The 20,595-nt window shown below is 40.6% G+C and overlaps 2 protein-coding genes across 3 annotated transcripts in view; one reads left to right on the forward strand and one right to left on the reverse strand.

The window, feature by feature from the left end:
- The first annotated feature begins 56 nt into the window (after nucleotides 1–56).
- LOC102206144 (synaptonemal complex protein SC65-like) lies at nucleotides 57–2,883 on the forward strand. Its single transcript, XM_005749239.2, has 7 exons — nucleotides 57–398; nucleotides 800–949; nucleotides 1,573–1,744; nucleotides 1,950–2,078; nucleotides 2,175–2,320; nucleotides 2,407–2,490; nucleotides 2,697–2,883. The coding sequence occupies exons 1-7, from the start codon at nucleotides 57–59 to the stop codon at nucleotides 2,841–2,843; spliced, it is 1,170 nt and encodes a 389-aa protein (XP_005749296.2). The 3' UTR covers nucleotides 2,844–2,883.
- A 2,693-nt stretch (nucleotides 2,884–5,576) lies between these two features.
- The window catches only part of adam11 (ADAM metallopeptidase domain 11), a 26,567-nt gene continuing 11,548 nt past the window's right edge, over nucleotides 5,577–20,595 (reverse strand). The window contains exons 5-27 of one of the 2 annotated variants that reach the window (XM_005749237.2): nucleotides 19,368–19,450; nucleotides 17,926–17,983; nucleotides 15,740–15,803; nucleotides 14,972–15,111; nucleotides 13,841–13,915; nucleotides 13,660–13,731; nucleotides 11,710–11,876; nucleotides 11,548–11,632; nucleotides 11,365–11,455; nucleotides 11,005–11,056; nucleotides 10,778–10,877; nucleotides 10,547–10,618; nucleotides 10,321–10,413; nucleotides 9,849–9,929; nucleotides 9,712–9,762; nucleotides 9,556–9,619; nucleotides 9,276–9,381; nucleotides 9,044–9,163; nucleotides 8,674–8,842; nucleotides 8,443–8,557; nucleotides 7,494–7,584; nucleotides 6,384–6,401; nucleotides 5,577–5,653 (exon numbers count right to left, since the gene is read on the reverse strand). In XM_005749237.2, coding sequence (XP_005749294.1) covers nucleotides 5,638–5,653; nucleotides 6,384–6,401; nucleotides 7,494–7,584; nucleotides 8,443–8,557; nucleotides 8,674–8,842; nucleotides 9,044–9,163; nucleotides 9,276–9,381; nucleotides 9,556–9,619; nucleotides 9,712–9,762; nucleotides 9,849–9,929; nucleotides 10,321–10,413; nucleotides 10,547–10,618; nucleotides 10,778–10,877; nucleotides 11,005–11,056; nucleotides 11,365–11,455; nucleotides 11,548–11,632; nucleotides 11,710–11,876; nucleotides 13,660–13,731; nucleotides 13,841–13,915; nucleotides 14,972–15,111; nucleotides 15,740–15,803; nucleotides 17,926–17,983; nucleotides 19,368–19,450 — 1,983 coding nt within the window. In that variant the 3' untranslated portion in view covers nucleotides 5,577–5,637. Of the gene's footprint in view, nucleotides 5,654–5,985; nucleotides 6,402–7,493; nucleotides 7,585–8,442; nucleotides 8,558–8,673; nucleotides 8,843–9,043; nucleotides 9,164–9,275; nucleotides 9,382–9,555; nucleotides 9,620–9,711; nucleotides 9,763–9,848; nucleotides 9,930–10,320; nucleotides 10,414–10,546; nucleotides 10,619–10,777; nucleotides 10,878–11,004; nucleotides 11,057–11,364; nucleotides 11,456–11,547; nucleotides 11,633–11,709; nucleotides 11,877–13,659; nucleotides 13,732–13,840; nucleotides 13,916–14,971; nucleotides 15,112–15,739; nucleotides 15,804–17,925; nucleotides 17,984–19,367; nucleotides 19,451–20,595 lie in introns of those variants that run through there. The other variant, XM_005749236.1, reaches the window with a different exon arrangement.

Raw genomic sequence — 20,595 nt, forward strand, 5'->3', positions numbered from 1 at the left:
TGACAAAGGCACAATATGAAAACTACAATTTTCGAAATTTTTCCGGAGAGGACCTCATGCCCCTCACCGCTGCGTACGGGAAGGCGCTGGATTATTACGCAGCGGGAAACTGGACGGAATCGATCCAGTACTTGGAATTAAGCCTACGTTTGCACCGGCTTCTGAAGGACAGCGTGAGACACTGCGCGAGCCACTGTAACTCGAGCAAGCATGACGACGAGTCTTTTGCTGGATACCCGGATCTCCGCGTCTACTGGAACGTTATGATGAAGGCGACCTGTCAGAAGAAGTGCAGGGCGCTTTTCCCCGCGTTCCAGCTGCCTCCTCCCGGCCGAAAGATCCTGGAGGATTTCAGCAGAAGATCTCCCTACAGATACCTGCACTTTGCTCACTCACAGGTCAGACAACCTCCAATAAATTCACCACACCCATTTATCTAGAGGTATTTGCAATATGTTAAACTACTATGTTTTTTTTTTTAAAAATACTTCCGTTTGGTTTGGATCAATATATACATTATGCGTGTAGACTAATGACAAATTAAAGAAAAATAATAGGTTGATTTCACTTGGACGCGCAATAGAGCAGAAAACTTTAAACGGAGCCATGTGTAATATACCTCCAAATATTCCACTCTGTTGACTTTCAAATGTCGGACAAAAATAAATAATTCTAACTCCTGCAGCGATTTTTGCGGTGATTTTTAGTTTGTGCGATAGAAAAAACAAAACAAAAACAAAAAACCCCCACAGACCTCTGTGCGCTATTTCACAACATCCAAAGTAATTTGTGTGCACAGCTGAATGACCTGCAGAGGGCGGTACCATGCGCCCACACCTTCCTCCAGAGGAACCCTGAGGACCAGCAAATGCAGCAGTTGATGGAGGAATACAAGAGCAAGTATGACCTGAGCGGCTACCTCATTGACCACGAAGAACGACCCTACGAGGTGAGAAGCGCTCAGCCATTGTTCTTAAAGTCTGGAAAAGCCTCACCTGCAATCTCTTAAAAGAAAAAGAAAAAGGAGTATGAAGTCTGCAAAGCAACATCTGCTTAAGCCAAAAACAGTTTGGAAATTGTTTAGATAAAGCAAAGAATGGGTTCTACTAAACACTGACTGTATTTACTACATTGATTGAGTCAGTCCAAAAACTGTCCTGATGGAAAAGTCATTATGTTTTCAGTTTCAATGCCCCAAAGCAGATCCAAACTCCACTTGGAAAAACCCCCAGAAATACAAGCCAAAGCTTTTGTGTTGGCTCACACAGACTCCTGACCCAAACATGAAATCTTGACACGCTATCCTGCAAGAAACTACCTCACAAGTTGAAGTTATCTGCAAGGACGAGTGGGTGCAAAATTTGTATAAAGCTTCCCAAACTTATGCATTCATGTGTTATTGGGGCTAACACATACAAATCAGAAAACAATGAAATACTTCAATGAGACTGAACTGCTTGAGATGTAGAAGGTGCTGTATTGGGCCTTTCTTTTATAAGTAATAGAGTGAACAAACTCTTTACTTGGATTATTTACAATTTGCCAGATAATGGTTTCTAATTTTGTTTCCAGACGTCATTTCTGAGAGGAGTGAAACTTGTGGGTTCGGGCGACTACAGCAGCGGTGTTCAAGAGTTGGAAGAAGCTCTGTGGCTCTACTTCCAGGAATATGACCTGTGTCAGGCCGAATGTGAAGGGATCACTCAACTTTTAGCAGACAGAGACTTCTATGCAGTCATAGCAGGTTGGTGTGTCATATTTTAAAATGTCCAGATTATCAATATACTCACTAATGAGCATCTAAACGACACTAAAACCTTCTTTAAAAATAAATCTAAATGTAAAAGCTGTGATTTTAGAATCAGAAATGATTCTGGATCCAGTGTTTCTTCCGTTTTTCAGCACACTTCTAGTTTCATGTAATCTGGATTCTTTCTGCTTGTCAACAGATGCCTACATTGACACATTAAGGTGCAAACTGAGGTGCGAAGAAAACCTGACACCGAATATTGGGGGTTATTTTGTAGTGAAATTTGTGCCCACTGTTTACCACTACCTCCAGTATGCCTATTATAAGTGTAAGTTCAGCATCATCACAGATTCTGAATATTCTTTCTCAACACTTTCTGGTGTTGAATCTCTGAGTGTTTGTGGTCTGTGTATTCTCTGCACAGTGAACGATGGACGCAGTGCCGTGCCCTGTGCTCACAGCTACTTCCTGTTCGAGCCTGAGGACCCAGTCATGAAGCAGAACCTGCTATATTATAAAGCCTACAGTCAACAGTGGGGGCTTCAGTCCAACCACTTTACCCCCAGGATGGTAAGATGAAAATTGGAAAAGTTTGTTGCAGAATAAAGTTGAATATCGCTCTATAATAATCATGCCACCAATCTTTGTCTTAACAGGAAGCTTTCAAACACTACAACCAGACAATAATGCAAAAAAAGATGTTGGCATTTGCAGAAACATACTTCGGTCTGTCTGAGGAGGTGAGCTTCATACAAAAACAGCTCATTCTTTGGCCACATAAGAGCTTAGATTGCCTGAAATGCTGAATGAAATCCCTTAAAAACATTGATTATCCAATATAATCCAGTATAATCAATTTGATGTTTATTGAACATTCAGGGAGAAGTTTTGTGGCTGCATGTTTTAGCACTTTGTAATGTAATTGCGATCTGGATGGTTCTTCCAGGACTTTCTAGGACCAGAGGAGGTTGCACGGTCGGCCCCAGACTCTCCTGATGCTGAGTTTGAAGGTATTGGAGATTATGAGGAGTCAATTTATGCAAACTGGAAGCAACTGAAGGGCAAAGGGGATGCTGGCGAGTCAGACATCTGACGACTTTCTGGAGTTTACAGAGAATAGTCTGACTATAAGACTATAAATAACCACTTGTTACAACCAAGGTATGCAGAAGAGCGTCTGTGAATGTGCAACATAGTGCCACTCCTGTCATTAAGAACAAGAACCTGAGGCTACAATTCACACAGGATCACCAGAACTGGACAACAGAACCTAGACTGGAAAACTATTGTAGTCTGATGATTCCCACAGTCCGGGTTTCTGCTGTGACATTCAGACAGTGGGGTCATAATTTGGCATTAACAACATAAAAGCGTGGATCCATCCTCCCTTGTAGCTACGGATCTGGGTTAGGATTATGGTTAACACATCATGTCACAAAGCTCAAATCATCTCAAACGTTTCTTGAACAAGACGATGAGTTCACTGTACTCAAATGGCCTTCAGTCACCAGATCTCAGTCAAACAGATCACCTTTGGGATGTGGTGGAATGGGAGATTCCCATCATAGATGTGCAGCAACTGTGTGACAATATGTTGATAGACCAAACTCTGTGATAAATGTTTCCTGCACCTTGTTGAATCTATGCCACAAAGAATTAAGCATAAGCAGTCCTGAAGGTAAAAAGAGACCCAACCCTGTGCTAGCAGTACCTAATAAAGTGGCTGATCAGTGTAATTAGACTTTAAAACTAGTAATATTGTAGCTGTCACAACAAACCGGGTCATTATGAATTATGAACATGAAACTGAAGTAGCAAGTTAGTCAGCGTTGCACAGATGGTCAACCAAATATTTACAAATTATCAAATACTTTCAAGCCAGATTCAGTGCAGTATAATACAGTATATTAAGCAAGTCGGTAACATTACAGCTAAACAATTTTAATACAAACTTCATCTAATGTAACACAAACAATCAGCAACAAAAGTTTAATTATATCTGGATTCATAGCAGCAGACACTCATGCAGTGGATCACAGAGTCACTCGAGTTCAGGTAGGTTTTATTATGGGTTTTAATATACAGTAATACGAGTATTTACACTGAGAGCCAGGTTACCTAAAACTAGACAATGTTGGCTTTTAATAGTGAGTAGTGCCAAAGTCCTTTTAATAAGTCAAACTACAGTATGCGATCACAGCTACAGTAAACATGGTGTGACCTGAGCTTCCAGCACACTCAAGGACAGACATGTCCTAGAGATTTCTTCATGTTTCTACAGCGTTTATGGGTGAAAGAGTCCAACTGTAATTTTAACAGATATGTTAACCCTTTAAATGAAGCCTGTGGTGACAAATATTGAGCACGTGTGACGTTATATACTGTTAAAAGTCTTTTTCTTGTCTACAAAAACAATTTATTAAAGTTATTTTCAGGAGGCAGGAACCCCTTGTGTGATGGACTTCAACTGAACGTATCAACACTCCTTTAACGCTCCTGTAGGTTGGCTGGCAGTGTAACTCGGATAATTTCTTCTGGCACCTGTGCCAACGACTCTTAATGCTATTAATGATAAAATACAGCTTTGTGTGACAATCACAGGAGTATAAGCCTCTTAACCTGATCGACACGCTCTGATACTCAATTTTTTAATGCACTTATATACTGCTCATTATGTGGATCTGTTCAGTCAGAAGTATATAACCTGTAACCATTTAGAGACAAAGCATAATCAGCTAACCTTCAGAAGCCAAATTAATAATTCATGTACATTTCTGGACTTGAGGGAGATCCTGCGAGACATTTGTGTTGTCTCGTTATCATTTTTCAGTATGAAAGTCTAATACTGGCATGTATAAAACACACGGCCGTAGCCTGAGTGAGAGCCAGTGACATTTCTGAGCATTCAGAGAAGCTGAGATTTCCCCTAAGATGCAAAGATTTACATCTCTTCTCGCTGATTAAATCATCCAAAACAAGCAGTTTCAGGCGGTAAGACTGTTCTCTCTTCAGGCTTGTGCTTCCAGTCAGAGCGGCAGTGAGTCACTGCTGTCTAAAGGGTCAGTACATTATATTTAAACAGCACCCATGTTCAGCATACATGTATGCATACAGTATAGTTTGTATGCGGATTACAGGATCATACAGCGGGATGAAACATTGGGTGCATACATGTGCAGCTGGCCATCCAACACCATCCCTCGCAGGTTGGAACTACACGTTCATACATTAGCAATTATTATGTAGAAGCATTGATTTAGGATTAGGAAAGGAAGCATAAGGGGAGAAATTATGGCTATTACTCTGGAATGTAAAGGTCTACAAAACAAAACCCTCATCTAGACAGACAAGATGTCAGCAGCCTGATATTTTTACACTTCTATTACAGCTAAAGTCACACTTCTGAGAGGAGATGGTTGTGCTCTCCACGAGGTTAAATATGTAACTGTTCTCTAATACAAGGCTTCATTAAACAAGTCAAGACTGAGCGAGGTGCATGGCCTACCTTCTGTGAAATCATTTAAAGGGGTGAAGCTTTTTAACAGTCAGTACAGCAGAAGACCTGCTGTGGCCCGTCGAAGCGAAAGGGAAAGAAAAAAAAAAAGCTTCTGTGTGTGTCCCAGACAAAAAGAAACAAAGATGTGGCAAAATGAAACAGGAGGAGGTGACGGCAGCAAAAGTGACTCAGACAGCTACAGCCAGACTTTATGGTCTGTAGGAGTGCCCTCAGAGCTTCCATACTCCTGATTTATTTTTCCAGGTGGCTTGAGTACCAACATAAGAAACAGGAAAAATCTGAGGGCCAGTAATGGAAGACATCTTTGTTTTGTCTCCTCAGAGTGGACTGCACACAGTGTAAGGAAGATAGGACAGCAGAGAGATATGACTCAAACTCCCTTAGATCTGGAAAGAGAAGAGGAATGGGGTGGAGAAAAAAAACAAGAGGAGAGGATAAGGAAGATAAAGAGGTGGGAGAAGAAGATAAAGATTGAGTCCCAAACTGAAAAGCCAAAGACGAGCCTTTCAGTTTTCTACAATGTAAATGACACAGAGGCAAAAACTGAGGAGAAGCAATCAGCAAAGGTTTATCTTTGCTCGAAAAACTGCTTTAATGACTAATTTAAAAACAGCTGCCAATTAATTTTCTGTTTACTAATCACTAAAGCAGACAGAAGATCAAAATATTAAAAAAAAAAAACCAAAAACTTCATTAATAAAAAGTGAACCTTTTATTAATGAAATGATACAAATCAACACAGAAGCTATATGCTAGGAATGGCAACCAACTCTGAAGCGGCACGCAGCACAAATAAAAATGAAGCAAACTAGGATAACACAGTGAATAGGAGTTTGTATATTTTATGAATGGGTACTGCAATATGCACAGGCTATATAAAGACTGTAGTATGTGGCATTGCTTTATGCCATTGTTTCTATACAAATACACATTAATTAAAAAAAGGATCATAAATGAGGAAAAATAAGAATAAAGAAGCAGGTAACAGATACAAGTGAGAGTCCTTAGAAAAAGGTCAGATGATTCTTACAAAACAGATGGCAATACAGTGATATAATCATCAGTGGTTTAATGATGTCCCAGCTTTGGGATCAGCTCTGAAAGGTGGGATCGTACCTTCCTTTCCGGATATTTCTGGAAGTGATGCAGGAAAAGATAAACAGGGACAGCAATATTATCAACTTTGGTGTTCAAGGAGCAGTGTGATAAAAAAAAACAAAAAAACCACGCAGTGCAGAAAAACTGGCATTTACTTCAAATCTCACATCTTCATCTTTTGCTATCAACAAAGTAAACTCTACTGCCTGCCGGTGCAGGATCTGTCCGGGTAGATACAAGCTATAGTTATGAGATGAAGGCAAAAGATTATGACGAGCGCATCCGTTCCTCTGCATACTGCAGGCGTGCCACGGCAAAGCTAGCACGAGACAAGACAAAGCGGATAAAGCAGGCAGAAGAAAGACAATTGGGAGTCAAATCCAGCTGTGCACACTGAACTATGGAGAGACGTGCTTTCTAGTAAGGGATTCTAATATGTGCACCAGTATGCCAGAGAAAACTTCAAAGAGCACCTCACCAATGCAGCAAAGCACTCCTAACATCACTAAAGTGAGCTGTTGGTGCCATGCAGACAGGAGGAGAGGGCTGCAGAGGTCTGAGCATACCCAAACACACCCATTGAACTGCTGAAGTCAGTCTGACATGGGAGCTTACAGCAGTTTCACTATCTTGGACAAATTTACCCGAGAGAATAGCAACTAACTGTTGATTAATAAACTGGGTTTTTTTTTCTTGAATTAATTGTTTTAAGTAGAAAAACATGCCCTCAACAAGTTCCTGTCCTCAAAAAGCTCAGCCAACAAGCCCAACCCTAATTTTGTTACTCTTCTTCAAATAGGAGTCAAATTCTAATCATCATCATCATCATCTCATGCCATGATGCAAGTTTCAGGGAAGATTTTATGTAAACAAAGCAAAACAAAACAAAACAGCAAGCTACTGAAATGCTTTCATTCGTGCCAAATCCCTCGACATACCCACAGATGGTGAACCATCTACTGCACATCCACCCGCTTTAAGAAGAAACCCACATGCTCTCTTGTGGTGAGTATGGATCAGGCTGCAAGCAGAGAAGCGTTCAGCAGCGAGCTGCAGGCAGGCGTCTACGTTAGCTGACAGAAGGAACACGGCAGGCACACACAGACGGAGGCATGCCAGAGCTCTTACTTAAATCCCCAACCAGTTCCCCCCAGGATTATCGCCGCCAGCAGAATAGCCCCAGCAACCGAGCCTATGATGATATTGGTACCACTGGGACCTGTGGGAGCGAAGGAAGAGGCATATAGGCATGCTGAGAACCAATAAGTCACTTTTTGGGTAGTTAATATACGCATTATGTACATATGGAAAATAAAATAGGCTTCATGTTCTGCACCACATACAGTCAGGTCCTTAACTATTTGGACAATTACACATTTTTTCCTCCTCTTGAAAATGAGGTGCTGCATAAAAATGGCTCCAATTTCCAAACAGTAAATCCAATAGTTTGCTAAAGTTGACAGTCGGCACTTCAATTAAATCTTGATGATTTAATTTAAATTAATCTGGTAGTGCACAGAGGTTATAAATTACAGAAAGGGTAAGGGTGTAGGTGTGTATGTATTTGATTTTCTGTTTTAAAACATTTTAGTTCATGTTCATAGATCAAAAATGAAACTTTAGAAAAACCTAGTACAACTCCAACCAAAGCTTAATTTTTCTGTTTGTTTGTTTTTAAAAAATTAAATAAGTCTATTATTACTCCTCCAAGTTTTATTTTGAATTTTTTTCTTGGTTCTGTCTCCTTTTTTGCAACCACATGTTGTTAAGCTCTGCTGGATTCACTGTAGCTACAGTTTGTTGTTGAAGAGAAAACAAATGCACTGTAATTATTTATTAATATTTTTTTAAATTAATTGTCGCATCTTTTCAATAAATTATTAAACAACTAAATATTATAAAAAGCACATCATATTAAACAGCATGAAAGGTATGAACTTAAGATACGGACTTCAGATACGAAACCGACTTCTGCAAATGATTAGATTATCAAAAAGCAAATGAGCTCTGTTACTTTAGTGGAGCTGGCGGTGCGGAGTCTGTCTGATGAAAGGACTAAACTGCTCTGTGAGGGTACCTTTGTACTTCTCTGGGCCATCTGGCGAGGTGGGGGTTGGGATCGGGTCAAACACACTGCAGTCCTTCCCGGTGTAGTCTGGATCACAGATACACTTCACCTCGTTACTGCACGTCTGCAGGACACAGAGGACGAACATAGTCAAAGCTTTATAAATGAGATGACGTTCTAAAGTCCAAATTTGAAACAAAGGAAGCTCCGAGGTGGGACAGATGGCGGTTGTGGACTCACCCCGTGGTGGGAGCAGATACGCAAGGATGAGGATCCAGGGCAGGTGCTGAGGTTGAAGGTGGTAACGGGGAGGCAGCGACGCTCCAAACACATCATGTTCGGCCCACATGGTGTCCCATCTTCCACATAGCCCAGATCCAAGCCATCATCCAGCACTGCGTGACCACCCCTGTGGGTCAGACAGTTATGTCAAATCATGCTTACCTAATATAATAATGTCTTCATGTGCAATCTTTTCCAAAAGGCTAATTTTCTGAGTGCATTCATCCACTACTGACAGGACAAAGAACTAAAATATAAAAAAAAAAAAAAATAGATGAAGCTGACATTTTTTCATGCCGAGGTTTTGAATTTCATCAGGCTGCCTCACCTGCAGTCCAGGTATCTGCTCTGATGGTGGATGGTCAGGCTGGTGACCTTTCCCTGCAGCTCGCCAAATCTCGGTCTGTCTGTCAGATTGGTGCAAAGCAGCAAACCACACAGAACATCCCTGATGCAGGAAACCGAGAGAAGATGGAACAATAAAAGCTTAAAAATATTCCAGATAATCTAATTATAGGTCACAGTTCTGTTGTTATACACAGAAAGTTATATTCACTGACTGTTTATTGCACGGCACCCATCCCTGGCCACTGGAGTGTGGACCACAGTTTCCTCTCTCTGTGCCCTCAGAGTTCAGCTTTTCATAGCAAAATCTGTCAGCTGAGTCTGGGAAAAGAGAACAAACTCGCATTTATTACAGTGAGTGTTACAATTAACTTATTAAGAAGATGTAAAAACACAGAGGTTATGGTCAAAGAAAAGCGTTAGCATGAATAGCTATTAGAGGGCAATAAAAAAAATAAATCAAGAAATAAAGCTCATTATCAAATCCAAACCTACTGAAGCCCCACAGAGTCTTGCACTGGCTATCTCTGGTCTTGCAGCGACCTCCATAACAGCGACCCTGGCAGGGAAAAGAGAGGAATTAAAGATGCAGAGCAGATAAGAGAGGGAGGGAAGAATGTGCTATTAAATATAACTGTAATTGAACTTTACTTGGCCATCTTCACACGTGTAGCCATCCAGTTTGTGGACATTATGGGGACACTGGAAGAGAAATAACATCATCTGCCTTTTTAGAGTCACTGTGGGTGTTAGATCTCTGAATTTCTCTGCAGGGTGCTCTTTTTCACCTGGCTCGAGTCTCCCGTGCAGGTCTCAGGAATGTCACAGTCATTCACGGCACTGCGGCACGTCACCCCTCTCAGCTCATACTGCATCAGCAGCAGAGGAGAACACAAATGTGAGACATGTGGAGGAATGGTGCACGGAAAATGAGATGGACACACAGTCAATCCTGTGCTATCTAGTTAGCTCCTCCAAGTCCAAAGCTGGTCTACAGCTGTGAGCTCTGTCAGCCTCCCCACAGAAGTCGAGCTCCATTTAAATATTTAATTTTGCCTCAGTTATGGAGGAAATAACAGCCCTCTGTTAATGAACCAGCAACACTGGCTGCACCTCTACCAAGATTTTATATCAGTTTGCACCATCGTAGCATTTCCAATCAGCCTGACGGAAATGCAACCTTATATTCTCAGATAAGGTATCAGCACAGGGATCTTGGGGATGGAAAGAATTATGGTTTAATGCATTAAAACAGCTTACCTTACAATCCCTGCAGCAGAGCCCATTGCTGCACATGGCATTATGGGTAAGAGTGCACTTTTTGCAGCAGTTGGCTCCACTCAGGGTGCACTCCTGCAGGGAAAGAGAGTGTTTTCTTTTAGGTCCTCACATCCCAAACTCATAACTAATACCTACACTTACAATCTAACACAGTATAAAGACAAAACTAGTTAAACCATCGTTGAATTAATTAGTTTATGCTCACCACCAGTGATCCACAGTCGCATTCCTCTCCAAGCTCTACATACCCATTGCCACACTCTGATGGGTCTAGGAGCTACGTGGGAAACAGACGGTAAAAACACATTTCTAAAAGGCACAATGTGAATCCATTCAGTCTATAGCAAGAGATGAGAGTTTTTCTTATATTTCTATCCCTACAAAAGAGATTAATCTTGACCTTAAGAGCCTCTGATAGTAACTGACTATCTCTCACCTTTGTGGGCTTGTTGAAGAGGCAGCTGCCTCCACCCTGCTGGAGGAAACGCAGATACTCATCTATACTACAGCGAGAGAACTTCCTTGGCAGGTAGTAGCTGATTAACACAAACAGAAAATATTTAGCAATTTATCAATTAACTGAAAAATCTGTTGAAAATCAAAAGACATCTGTTTTTGCTCAGAATTCTTACTAAATGTACAGAAAGCTTAATTTATTGTTACCCTGTATCCTCCATGATACAGCCCAGCCACGGATCTGGACACCTGCAGTCACCTGGAGAAAAGAAAAACAAGCCTGTGCTGAAACTGAGAATGTGCTTGTTATACCTGAAACAGTGAGATGATGCATTTGCTCAGTGATAAATGTATAAGAATAGGCTCAGTGGGCAAATTAAATGAGTGCTGTTTATTAGATTTCTTATGGTGGTGGAGGGATGATGATTTGGGCTCGTTTTAAAGCCACAGGATCTGATTATCTTGCAGTCACTGAGTCTAACATGATCTCCTCTGTATGCTAAAGTATTCTAATCTCAAATGTGAGTCTTGTGCAAGGCTTTAGTTCAGCTCTACACTGAGTTTTACCAGCAGCTGTTCGCTCCTTGTTCCTTAGCATGCCGATGTTCTGACCAAGACTCTGAGACAATGTGATGGCCATAGGACCCACACTGCCAAACTGAAGAAACACACAATCAAACACGCTAATAATTATCCTCACAAATATCAATATTTAGAAGTTTAGTAGACAGTAGAGAGCACAAATGTCACCTCATTGATCCCTCCACCCCGAGTCAACGAGCAGATGCCCCCAATGTAGGCTGCCTCGCTGCGGCTGCTCATGAACGTCCTCCCACTGTGGCAAAGACAAGACTGTTAAGGGAGAAGGAGAGCAAGCCGGAGGAGGATGAGGACAAGAAAAGGAAGACTCACGAGAAGAGATGCACAGCATCAACGCGCTCCTTGATGCTCTCCTTCCTGTACTTCATGAAGTCACGCAGGGTGAGCAACGGGTCATCGCCGACAGCGACCCTGTTTTCAGACGACCAGGTTTCCATGGCTACCAGGACGATGCGAGTGTTGAGCTGCTCCTTGTAGATCTAAAAGAGATAATCAGCACGTGATTGTGCATCCTCACCTGGTATGTAATTTCTGTGAACAGTTGCAGTAGACCCCTCTGAAAGAAAGAGGGTGCTGTGGGATAAGGCTGTGGACTAGTTCCTTCTTTATAATAGAGTACAACAGCTCAGTCTCGAAGAAAAATAGCTCGTCTTAGATGGTTCTGTCTATTCTTTTAATGACAGCTTCATGAAGCTGTGTAAATTAAATTTCCATATAAAATCTTTTGTCAAAGCTAAATTTGTCATGGTTTAGGTAGGAGGTCATTCAGTATTCATACATATTGGAGGAATATGCAAATCACTAATATTCCCAGTGCAGCTAGTTAAAGATGCTTCAGCTAGACCGTAACATGTAAACCATCTTTCACTCATCCTGACAACGTTTCCAATGTAACCTTTTGTCGTCTACCTAAAAATCCCTGTCAGAGCTGGTTAACTCCAGATCAACCCTCCAGATAATTCCATCTGAAATCTTTGGATACAATCTGTTACGCTTAAATGTGCTATAATAATTCATATTTATGAATAATAATGATTTAAATTGTGCAATATTGCATATAATGGAGACAGTTGTATCCATCTACTTCAGTGGTGGAGAAGGAAGGCAACAGCTGGTTGCCACAGAAACCGTCACTGTTCCCAGCCAGTGAAGGGTTTCACAAGCTGAGGACAAAAGCATGGAGTGATTTTTTTTTTGCTCTTCAATTGGCTGTTTTAGAGGATAATCATATGCAATCAGCTCCATTCCACACACGGCAGGAAAAAGGTTATTATATAAATGATACAAAAGGCTCACAGTGAGTGCTCTGAGGTTTCTGACTGTAAAGGTTAATCGCTTTACTCCGTTCATAATAAACATCTCCAAAATAATTCATCTTCCACTATAAGCACCATTTTTCCTACTTAAAATCGACCTCCTCCGTACATACTGATCATATTTTTGGTTCAAATTAACAAGATTGAATTCATCCCATTTCTTAAAGACATGACTTCCACATACTGTGGCTACTTCTTTTGTCCTCCACTTTTCCATGCCAATCCCATTTTTTCAGTTGGCAGCTCTTTGAGATTCACCTTGTTGGTGCAAAAATACTATTTTATGTCTGTCAAACTGATATTTTTTGACACTTTTAATAGATTAAACTAAAGAAATTATAACAAATTATGTGCTTTAGCAACAGACTGCTAGTAACAACATGCCTAAAGACACCATGTAAGATACCTCTTTGGTTTTTTGCTGAGCTGTCATGTGTGTAGACACATCCCTTGATTAAGGTGCCATTTTTTATGCTTGTATGATTTATGGGCGAGTGTTAAACATTCCTCTCAAAAAGGTCAGATACATGAAAAAGAGTGAAAAAGCAGCCAATGTCCAAAGAAAACCTATTGCATTTGAGAAAAAGAAATAAATAATAATGGACATGGCTTAAAAACAAAGTCACAGTAAAATGGCTTGTAGGACTTTCCCCAAATACAAAACGGCAGCTGTCCAACTCAGAAATGTTTCATCTGCCAGAAAAGCCTCTGAAATGTGGCAGCAGCCATAAAGAAAGCTTGAGAGCCCCTGATTCAATATGAGGGAAGCCATGCTTAAAGAGAAAACAATCAAAACATCAAGAACTCAAAAACATTTAAAAACTTACAGATTTTTTGTTACATTTATACCATCTACGCCTGTCCTTTAAGCACTGAACATCAAAGGTTTTATCTGCTGCAGGGCTTAAAACTATTCTTATTAAAAATATAAAAATAAACTCCTCACCAAATCTGCCATGTTCACCACCGATTTAGAAAAAATCTTCGTCTGCGTGGTCGACCGGCGTAACTGCACAAACTAAAAAGAGAAGACCATGTTACTGCAAGACTCAAAATCAATTATTATCACTCCTGTTACTCAAACAAGGCAAAAGAGAACTTGTGGGAGCTGCCGGGTTCACAGATACCAGTTCATAATCGTTGACCACCATCAGCTCGATGTACTTGGTCTCAGTCTGGACGGTGCGTTGGCCTCGCCTCACCTGGAAGAGGGCAAAATAAAATCCACAGAGCCAGACGTTTGAGCGTGCTGTCACTTTAACCTTGATACAAGATAAACAGACAGAACACCACAACACACACACATCACAAAACCAGCAGGTGGAACTATTACTCACACTGCATGCGTGCACACATGCTGACACTGATGAAACTCTAGAGTGTGTCCTTGAAAAGGCAACACAACATGGAGATCATTCATTCATAAGCAGATTTTAGTTACTTGTGCCTGAAAAGATCGACTTCAGCGTGAGCGTGATTGCTTTAGATGTTTGATAGAAAGAAAAAAAATGGCTCTGAAAAATAAATGTGCTCAGGTGGGTTTTCTTTGTTTTTGTTTTTTGTTTTTTTTAAATACTCAGACCTAAGTATAGCATGTTGAGCAAACAACTGTCATCACATTTAGATTCTAACTTTATTATAGTGTGATTAGTCCAGAGAGCACGAGACTGACTTATCTCAACTGAAACCAGCTTTGCACTCATGAAAGAGCCCATTGATCACAGGTAAAAATGGGGTTTGCTGCCACTGAAGGTCATTTTTTAATTTGTAGTACTTTGGATAATGTTGAAAGATGAAAAGTTACAGGCAAAAAAATCATTTTATTACAGTTGTTTCAAGTCTGCTCTGAGTTAGCCTGAAGGATGCATACAGACATCTGTGCAAAGCCAAACATTCACCCTGTGAAGGTAAAACTAATGAGGAACCATAAAGGCTGTCGCCCAGACAGACATCTCTTCAACTTCACACCTTCACTTCTTTGTACGAGTCTACAAGTCAAAACAGAGTTCAAATTTATTCCAGAGGTGTTGCCTCAGAATTCCTCTCTCTTTTTTTTTTCCTAGGACTGTTTTTAATCAGAATTAAAAATGAGTCATATCATCATCTGACTTATTTGTAAAATATTAATTTCTCCTCACTGATGATTCTCTGTTGGTGACTCTCTCAGCATTGCTGCTGCCAACATGATCCCAGCGGGCCAACTGTGTGTTTGGAGGTGTGTGTGCAGATGAAGAATCAGAGCTTGAAGGAAAACTGACTTGTCTTCTTGAGCGTCGAAGACCTTCTGTGAGTATCGGCTTTTCTTCGGTAGACCAGTTGACTTCATCGCTTAGCTCGCCATCCTCTTCGCTTTGCCTGCGTGACTGCATCTTAGCCTCTGTGCTGTTCATGGAGCATCCTGCAACACATAAGCAGACACCACTGAGAGGGAAAAGTGGCTGTTATCATTCCAGTGATGGATGCAACCATGTATTTTAGTCCAGTGATCTGCAGGAGAAATCAATATCAGAGCCCGTGGTAGGAAGAGCAGAAAAAAGGGGAGCGCATGAGCACAAATGGAGAGAGTTAGGGGTGAAGAGGCACAGAGGAACAGGAATGAGCGGGGAGGTGACTCCAGAGAGGAAGAGTAAGGGACAAATGGGCGAGGTGGAGAAGGAACGCAGCCAAATGAGACGTTTAGGAAGGGCGTGGAGGACAGATGGACAACCTGAGGACTCTGAACGTGAAGGGAGTGAAGAAGCAGAACCAAACAGGGGCTTGCATTACAGAACATTTGACTGCATTAGATAACTGTCAAGGACAAAAGTGTCGTCTCCAAACAAGGAATAGCACCAGCCTTTGAGGTTTAGTAACAAACTGAGTCTCGTCAGGGTTTCATCAAAATAAGATCCAGATTTTTAAATGTATCTTTTCCCCACCACTAACAGCTCCTCATAGTGAATTTGTGTATCATTAAACCAATGAGAGCTTATATGAATACTGACATTTGGAAATTACTGTACGAGAAAAAAAACGAGAGGACTTACCTGGACAGGGAGGTGGAAAAAGGTCAGTGTTAGGCATTCGAAACACAACGTGGTCATTGTTCTCCTGGAGGGCGACAGGGAAGAACACAGAGGAAGAGGAAGATGGAAACAATTTAATGAATGTCAATTTTTTTCTGTAGCTGAAATGCAGCAAGGGAAGCCAACAAAGAACTGTTATTCCACGATTACACTTTACAGATCAAGATTTTACATTTAAAAAAACGTATAATAAACTTAGATTGAAAGATTAAACTGGTGGTTTAACATGATATTGATTTTTATGACCACACACAAGCAGCCAGTCTTTTTCTTGTTTTGTCTAGTTTACTTTTTTCACTAATCAGCAAAATCCTTATTTTAAAAGAAAAAAAAATATTATCAAGGGCTGAAAAACTGCCTGAATCTTCTTTGCAGAGCCAACTGGTCTCAAAAAAAGAGGAGACGTAGAAACAAAAGGTGCAAAAGTAAATGATACTAAATCATTAAATGATTCTAAAAATCTGGAGAAATCTGTGGGGAAGTTTCCCACCCCACAATTAGTCCTGGATGCCTGTGATCTTCATACCCTCAACCAGCACTGCATTAAAAACAGATATGAGTCAGTTAAAGAAATCACTGCATGAGCTCAGGAACTCTTCCAGAAATAATTGTGAGCACAGTTCATTGTGCCATCCACAAATGCACAAATGCATATTAACACAGTCCTCAGGACTAAAGAGGAGCGGGACCTCTTTAGTTGTTATTAGTACTCAGTTCAAAAGACTGCATCACTGATGCTATAGGAGTGCATTAGTGCCTATGGATTTGGCAGCTTGTACACCTAAAAAGCTATATATAGGGTTTAGAGCAACATATGCTCCCATCCAAATGGCGTCTGTTTCAGTGAATGTCTTGCATATTTCAGCAAGACAATACTAAATCACATACTGCATCCATTAAAACGGCATGTCTTTTCAGTAGAAGGCCTAACTGCAGCCCAGACTGCTGAGCAGCTAGAATCCCATGTCAGGCAAATATTTGATCTCATTACTCTTCCAAAACTCCAGCAACTGCTCTCCTCAGTTCCCAGATGTTTATGGGATGCTGCACAGAAGTAAACATGGTCTTTTATGACCAGGGAGGAATTGAGCTTCAATCAGGTACTCAGAGGACCTGTGCTTATGTGTATATGTCACTCATCTTGGGATTTATGTGTCATAATTTTTAATGTTAAAAAAGGCAAAAAAAAAATAAAAATTCAAAGTGAACCAGCAGCCGGTAGAGATTTGGAATAAGTGGAAATCTGAGCCTTGAAAACCTGTACTGGGATTTGATCGACAGACGTGAAACTGCAGAAAGCATTCAGTTAATGGATCTTAATGCTGCTGAAGTATTAAATATAGTTTGGAAAAACATATGCTTAAATCATAGGAAACATGAACTTCTCATTGTGAACTTAAAGCTTCTGTGTGGAAAAAAAAAAAAGTAGAAAGTGCTGATGCATATTTAATCAATCACAGGGCTGTCATAATGGCAGCAACTCCACTGGACACAGTGGTACACTTGAGCTGGGGATAAATACTTTATGAAAATGACCCATTTGAGAGAGAGCTGAGGAGAGAGGAAGAGAGAGAGTGAGGGAGTTTGAAGATGAGCTGAGAGGCTATTGATTCATCTCTCCAGTCTATGTAATTGAGCTGTACTGCGATCACTGAGCCTTAATGGAAAAAAAGAAAAAAGGCTCAGCCTCTTCCTCTCTAAACACTTTTATCCCACTCACATCAGTCACTCTGTTGAATCTCCATTTATTTTAAATGCAACTCTTTTAAGACCAAAATCTGAATATTTGTAAAGGGCCAAACTTTCTTTTTGTCAACTTTTCCTTCGCTCACCTGCCTCCAGCAGATAATCTGCTTCTTTTCAGACACTGGAAATGTTTCCGTGGTGGTGGATTGTGTGTATATTCAACACTTTCCACTCAGAAACTCAGAGATAGAGTAACACTGACGGTAAGTTATGGAGAGCGGAGATACTGTGAGAAAGTGAGACCTGACAAAGCAGCTCCCAAACATGATTCAAAGTCCTCTACTGAAAGAGAGTCTATTACATGTGGCCCGCTTAAATAAATAAATAAGTAAAAGTGAAAGAAAAAATATGAATGCTTCGTCTTTTCACGTCTTTTCATGGCGTCGCCGGAAGTTACTTACCGCTCCAGTGCCAAGAGGTTCGATCCCGTAAGAGAAGTTCCCGTCAGAAAACATCCCCCTAAATAAAACAAAATGATCATGTATGATAATTGCTTCACCACTTCTTTTCTAAAATGTGTTTCTATTTATCAGAAAACAAATAGAAAGGTGGATCGGAGGAAGGTGAGACTTATTTATTTTATTTTAAACATAAATGACCCTTCAGTCTTTAATCTTGGTTCAATAATGTTGAGCTCCAGGCTCTGGGGAAGCAAATCCATAACTGCTAATGTTCTACTGTAGATCTATGTTTTTATTTGTGGTATTGCATTGTGGATAAAAATCCAATCACACTTTTCTGCTTTCATAATTAGTTAAAATTATGAAAGCAGAAATGATGAAGCCTCCAAAACCCCAGCAGAGCCTCTACCGTGTTTTATAGATGGCTGTAGAACAATGTTCCCTCAAGTGAGCAGACACTTGGACCACTGTGAGCAACAGCAGACGTGTGCACTGTGGTCACGCCAGCATCGAATCCATCCAAGTTACATGGTTTATTAAAATAATCAAATTACAGCATTTACATTTATGTTAGACTACTTTTAATTAACTGCTTTAGCCCACTTACAATGAAAATTTAAAAAAAAAAAAAATCTTGTTCATGACCTGTGTAGTATGTTAACACTACTGAAGGTAAAAATAACTCAAACTCCAATTCAGCAGTCGCCTCATTGTACTGACACACACAAAACTATTGACTACACTACACACTAACTACACAAGATTTGCGCTAAACGTCGCAAATCTCTCACATCTCAAAACACGCCGTCATTCCTACAATTTCCCCCTTCCTAAACAATAAATGCCATGTTGCCATACCATTTTTTGATTGGTCGACATGGTACATTTTTCGACCAATAGGAAAGGGTGGGGGTTTTTTGGTTTGGTCTTTGCTCACAGGCAGAGAGTGCTTTCGAGCGTTTTCCTTATAAAACGCCGTTTTTACCGTTTCTTCCTGCAGTAAATATGAACAACGATAGTATTCAGGAAGAAAACCAAACATTGCATATATTTATATCATAACTCTGGTTTTACGTGACCTATCAACACAATTTAAAAACTGGTATAAAGTCCACTCTTTTTCCGTCAATTGTTCCGTTTGTCCTGCTCACACCTCCAATGGTTGTACACGTTGTCATTAACGTGGCTTCACTCTTTTTTAATTTGCATTTATCACTCAATAAGATTAGTTTCCACTGATTTTCAGGGCGTTTCGTGTATAATTTGGCATAGAAAGTCTGGCTCATTCGAAGCAAATATAAAGAAATGTGGCTCAAGACTTTTGCACAGTATACTGGTGTGTGTGCAATTGGGTTTGATTTTAAACAATTAAAATCATTGCTTTGGTTCTCATTTGTTGTAGTGACTTAATCTGAAATGTAGCCCCACAGCGTTGGACTCACTGCAGGCCATGGCAGGTTGACAAAGCAGCCCAGGACCCCGGCACTCCTCGTATTCGCCCGTGGTAGAAGCAGTGCTCCCCTCCCTGAAACCAAACAAGAGGTAATAGTGAGACACTGATACTGTCATCATCCAGTAACATGTACATGTCAAATTTCAGAAAATGAAGCCAACACCGTCTGCGAAGCCCTCGATGCTACTGATCTTTTGGCCCATATATACATAGGTAGGTATTTTCTGTCAGCGTGAGGCCTATGATCAACCAGGAGGGTTGTCTGAAGGAGATCAGTGACTACTGTATGATTTGGTGTCTGGGGAAACCTACACCTGCTGCAGCTGCTACAGCTGAGTAGAGTTTCAGCAAGGGAAAGGAAGTGTGCATAACAGAGTGTGAGTGGGTATGCATCAGAATTTCCTAATTCACTGGAAGATAGCGTCAACTACAGCTATCTGAAGCACAAAATTCATTAAAGTCAAGGTTGAACCCATTTAAGTTGAAAATGAACAGGTGTTTTATAAGGAACTGCTCAAGTCCATCAGCTGGGAAGTACACAGGATCTCAAACTGTATCCATCACTCACACAGACACCTGACATGGGCATATTAGACAGACACAACGTCAATGATGTATTAGTTCACATGCCTCTTGATCCATTACATTTCACAGGTTACTGTAATGTGTAAAATACAGAAAGAAAGTGATATGCTTTTCTGTCATTTTGTGGCTGTAATGTACAAATTAATGAGAATTAAAATCCACCAAGAAGACTTAAGACTTACAAGCGATCCTATCCAGAACAAATGAATCTTGTCGATCACCAAATGATGAACTCCTTCCGTTCAGGAGTATCATGACTTAGCACTTTGCTAACGGTAAATGAACTCAAAGCACTTCCTACTACAAGTCTTATTCACACCAAGCACACATATATTCATACAGTGCTTAAATAAATGCTTAAGCAGTTTAGCTCAAATTCACATGCACACTCTCTGATGGATGCATCAGGGGCAACTCGGGGTCCAGTATCCTGCTCAAGGATAGTTTAACACATAGACCGGAGGAGCTGGGGATCAATTCGCTGACCTTCCGATTGTCAAACAACCCGCTGCACCACCTGAGCCACAGCTGCCATGGATATGGAAGTTAATATTGTTCAGTACATCAGGCACAAGTCTTAATAAAGGTTACACCGTGAAAACATGCTTTTAGTACTGATGGTTTAAGTTTTA

The sequence above is a fragment of the Pundamilia nyererei genome, unplaced genomic scaffold (assembly GCF_000239375.1).
Source record: "Pundamilia nyererei isolate P.nyererei 1_Seehausen unplaced genomic scaffold, PunNye1.0 scaffold00240, whole genome shotgun sequence".
Taxonomy (NCBI): Eukaryota; Metazoa; Chordata; class Actinopteri; order Cichliformes; family Cichlidae; genus Pundamilia; species Pundamilia nyererei.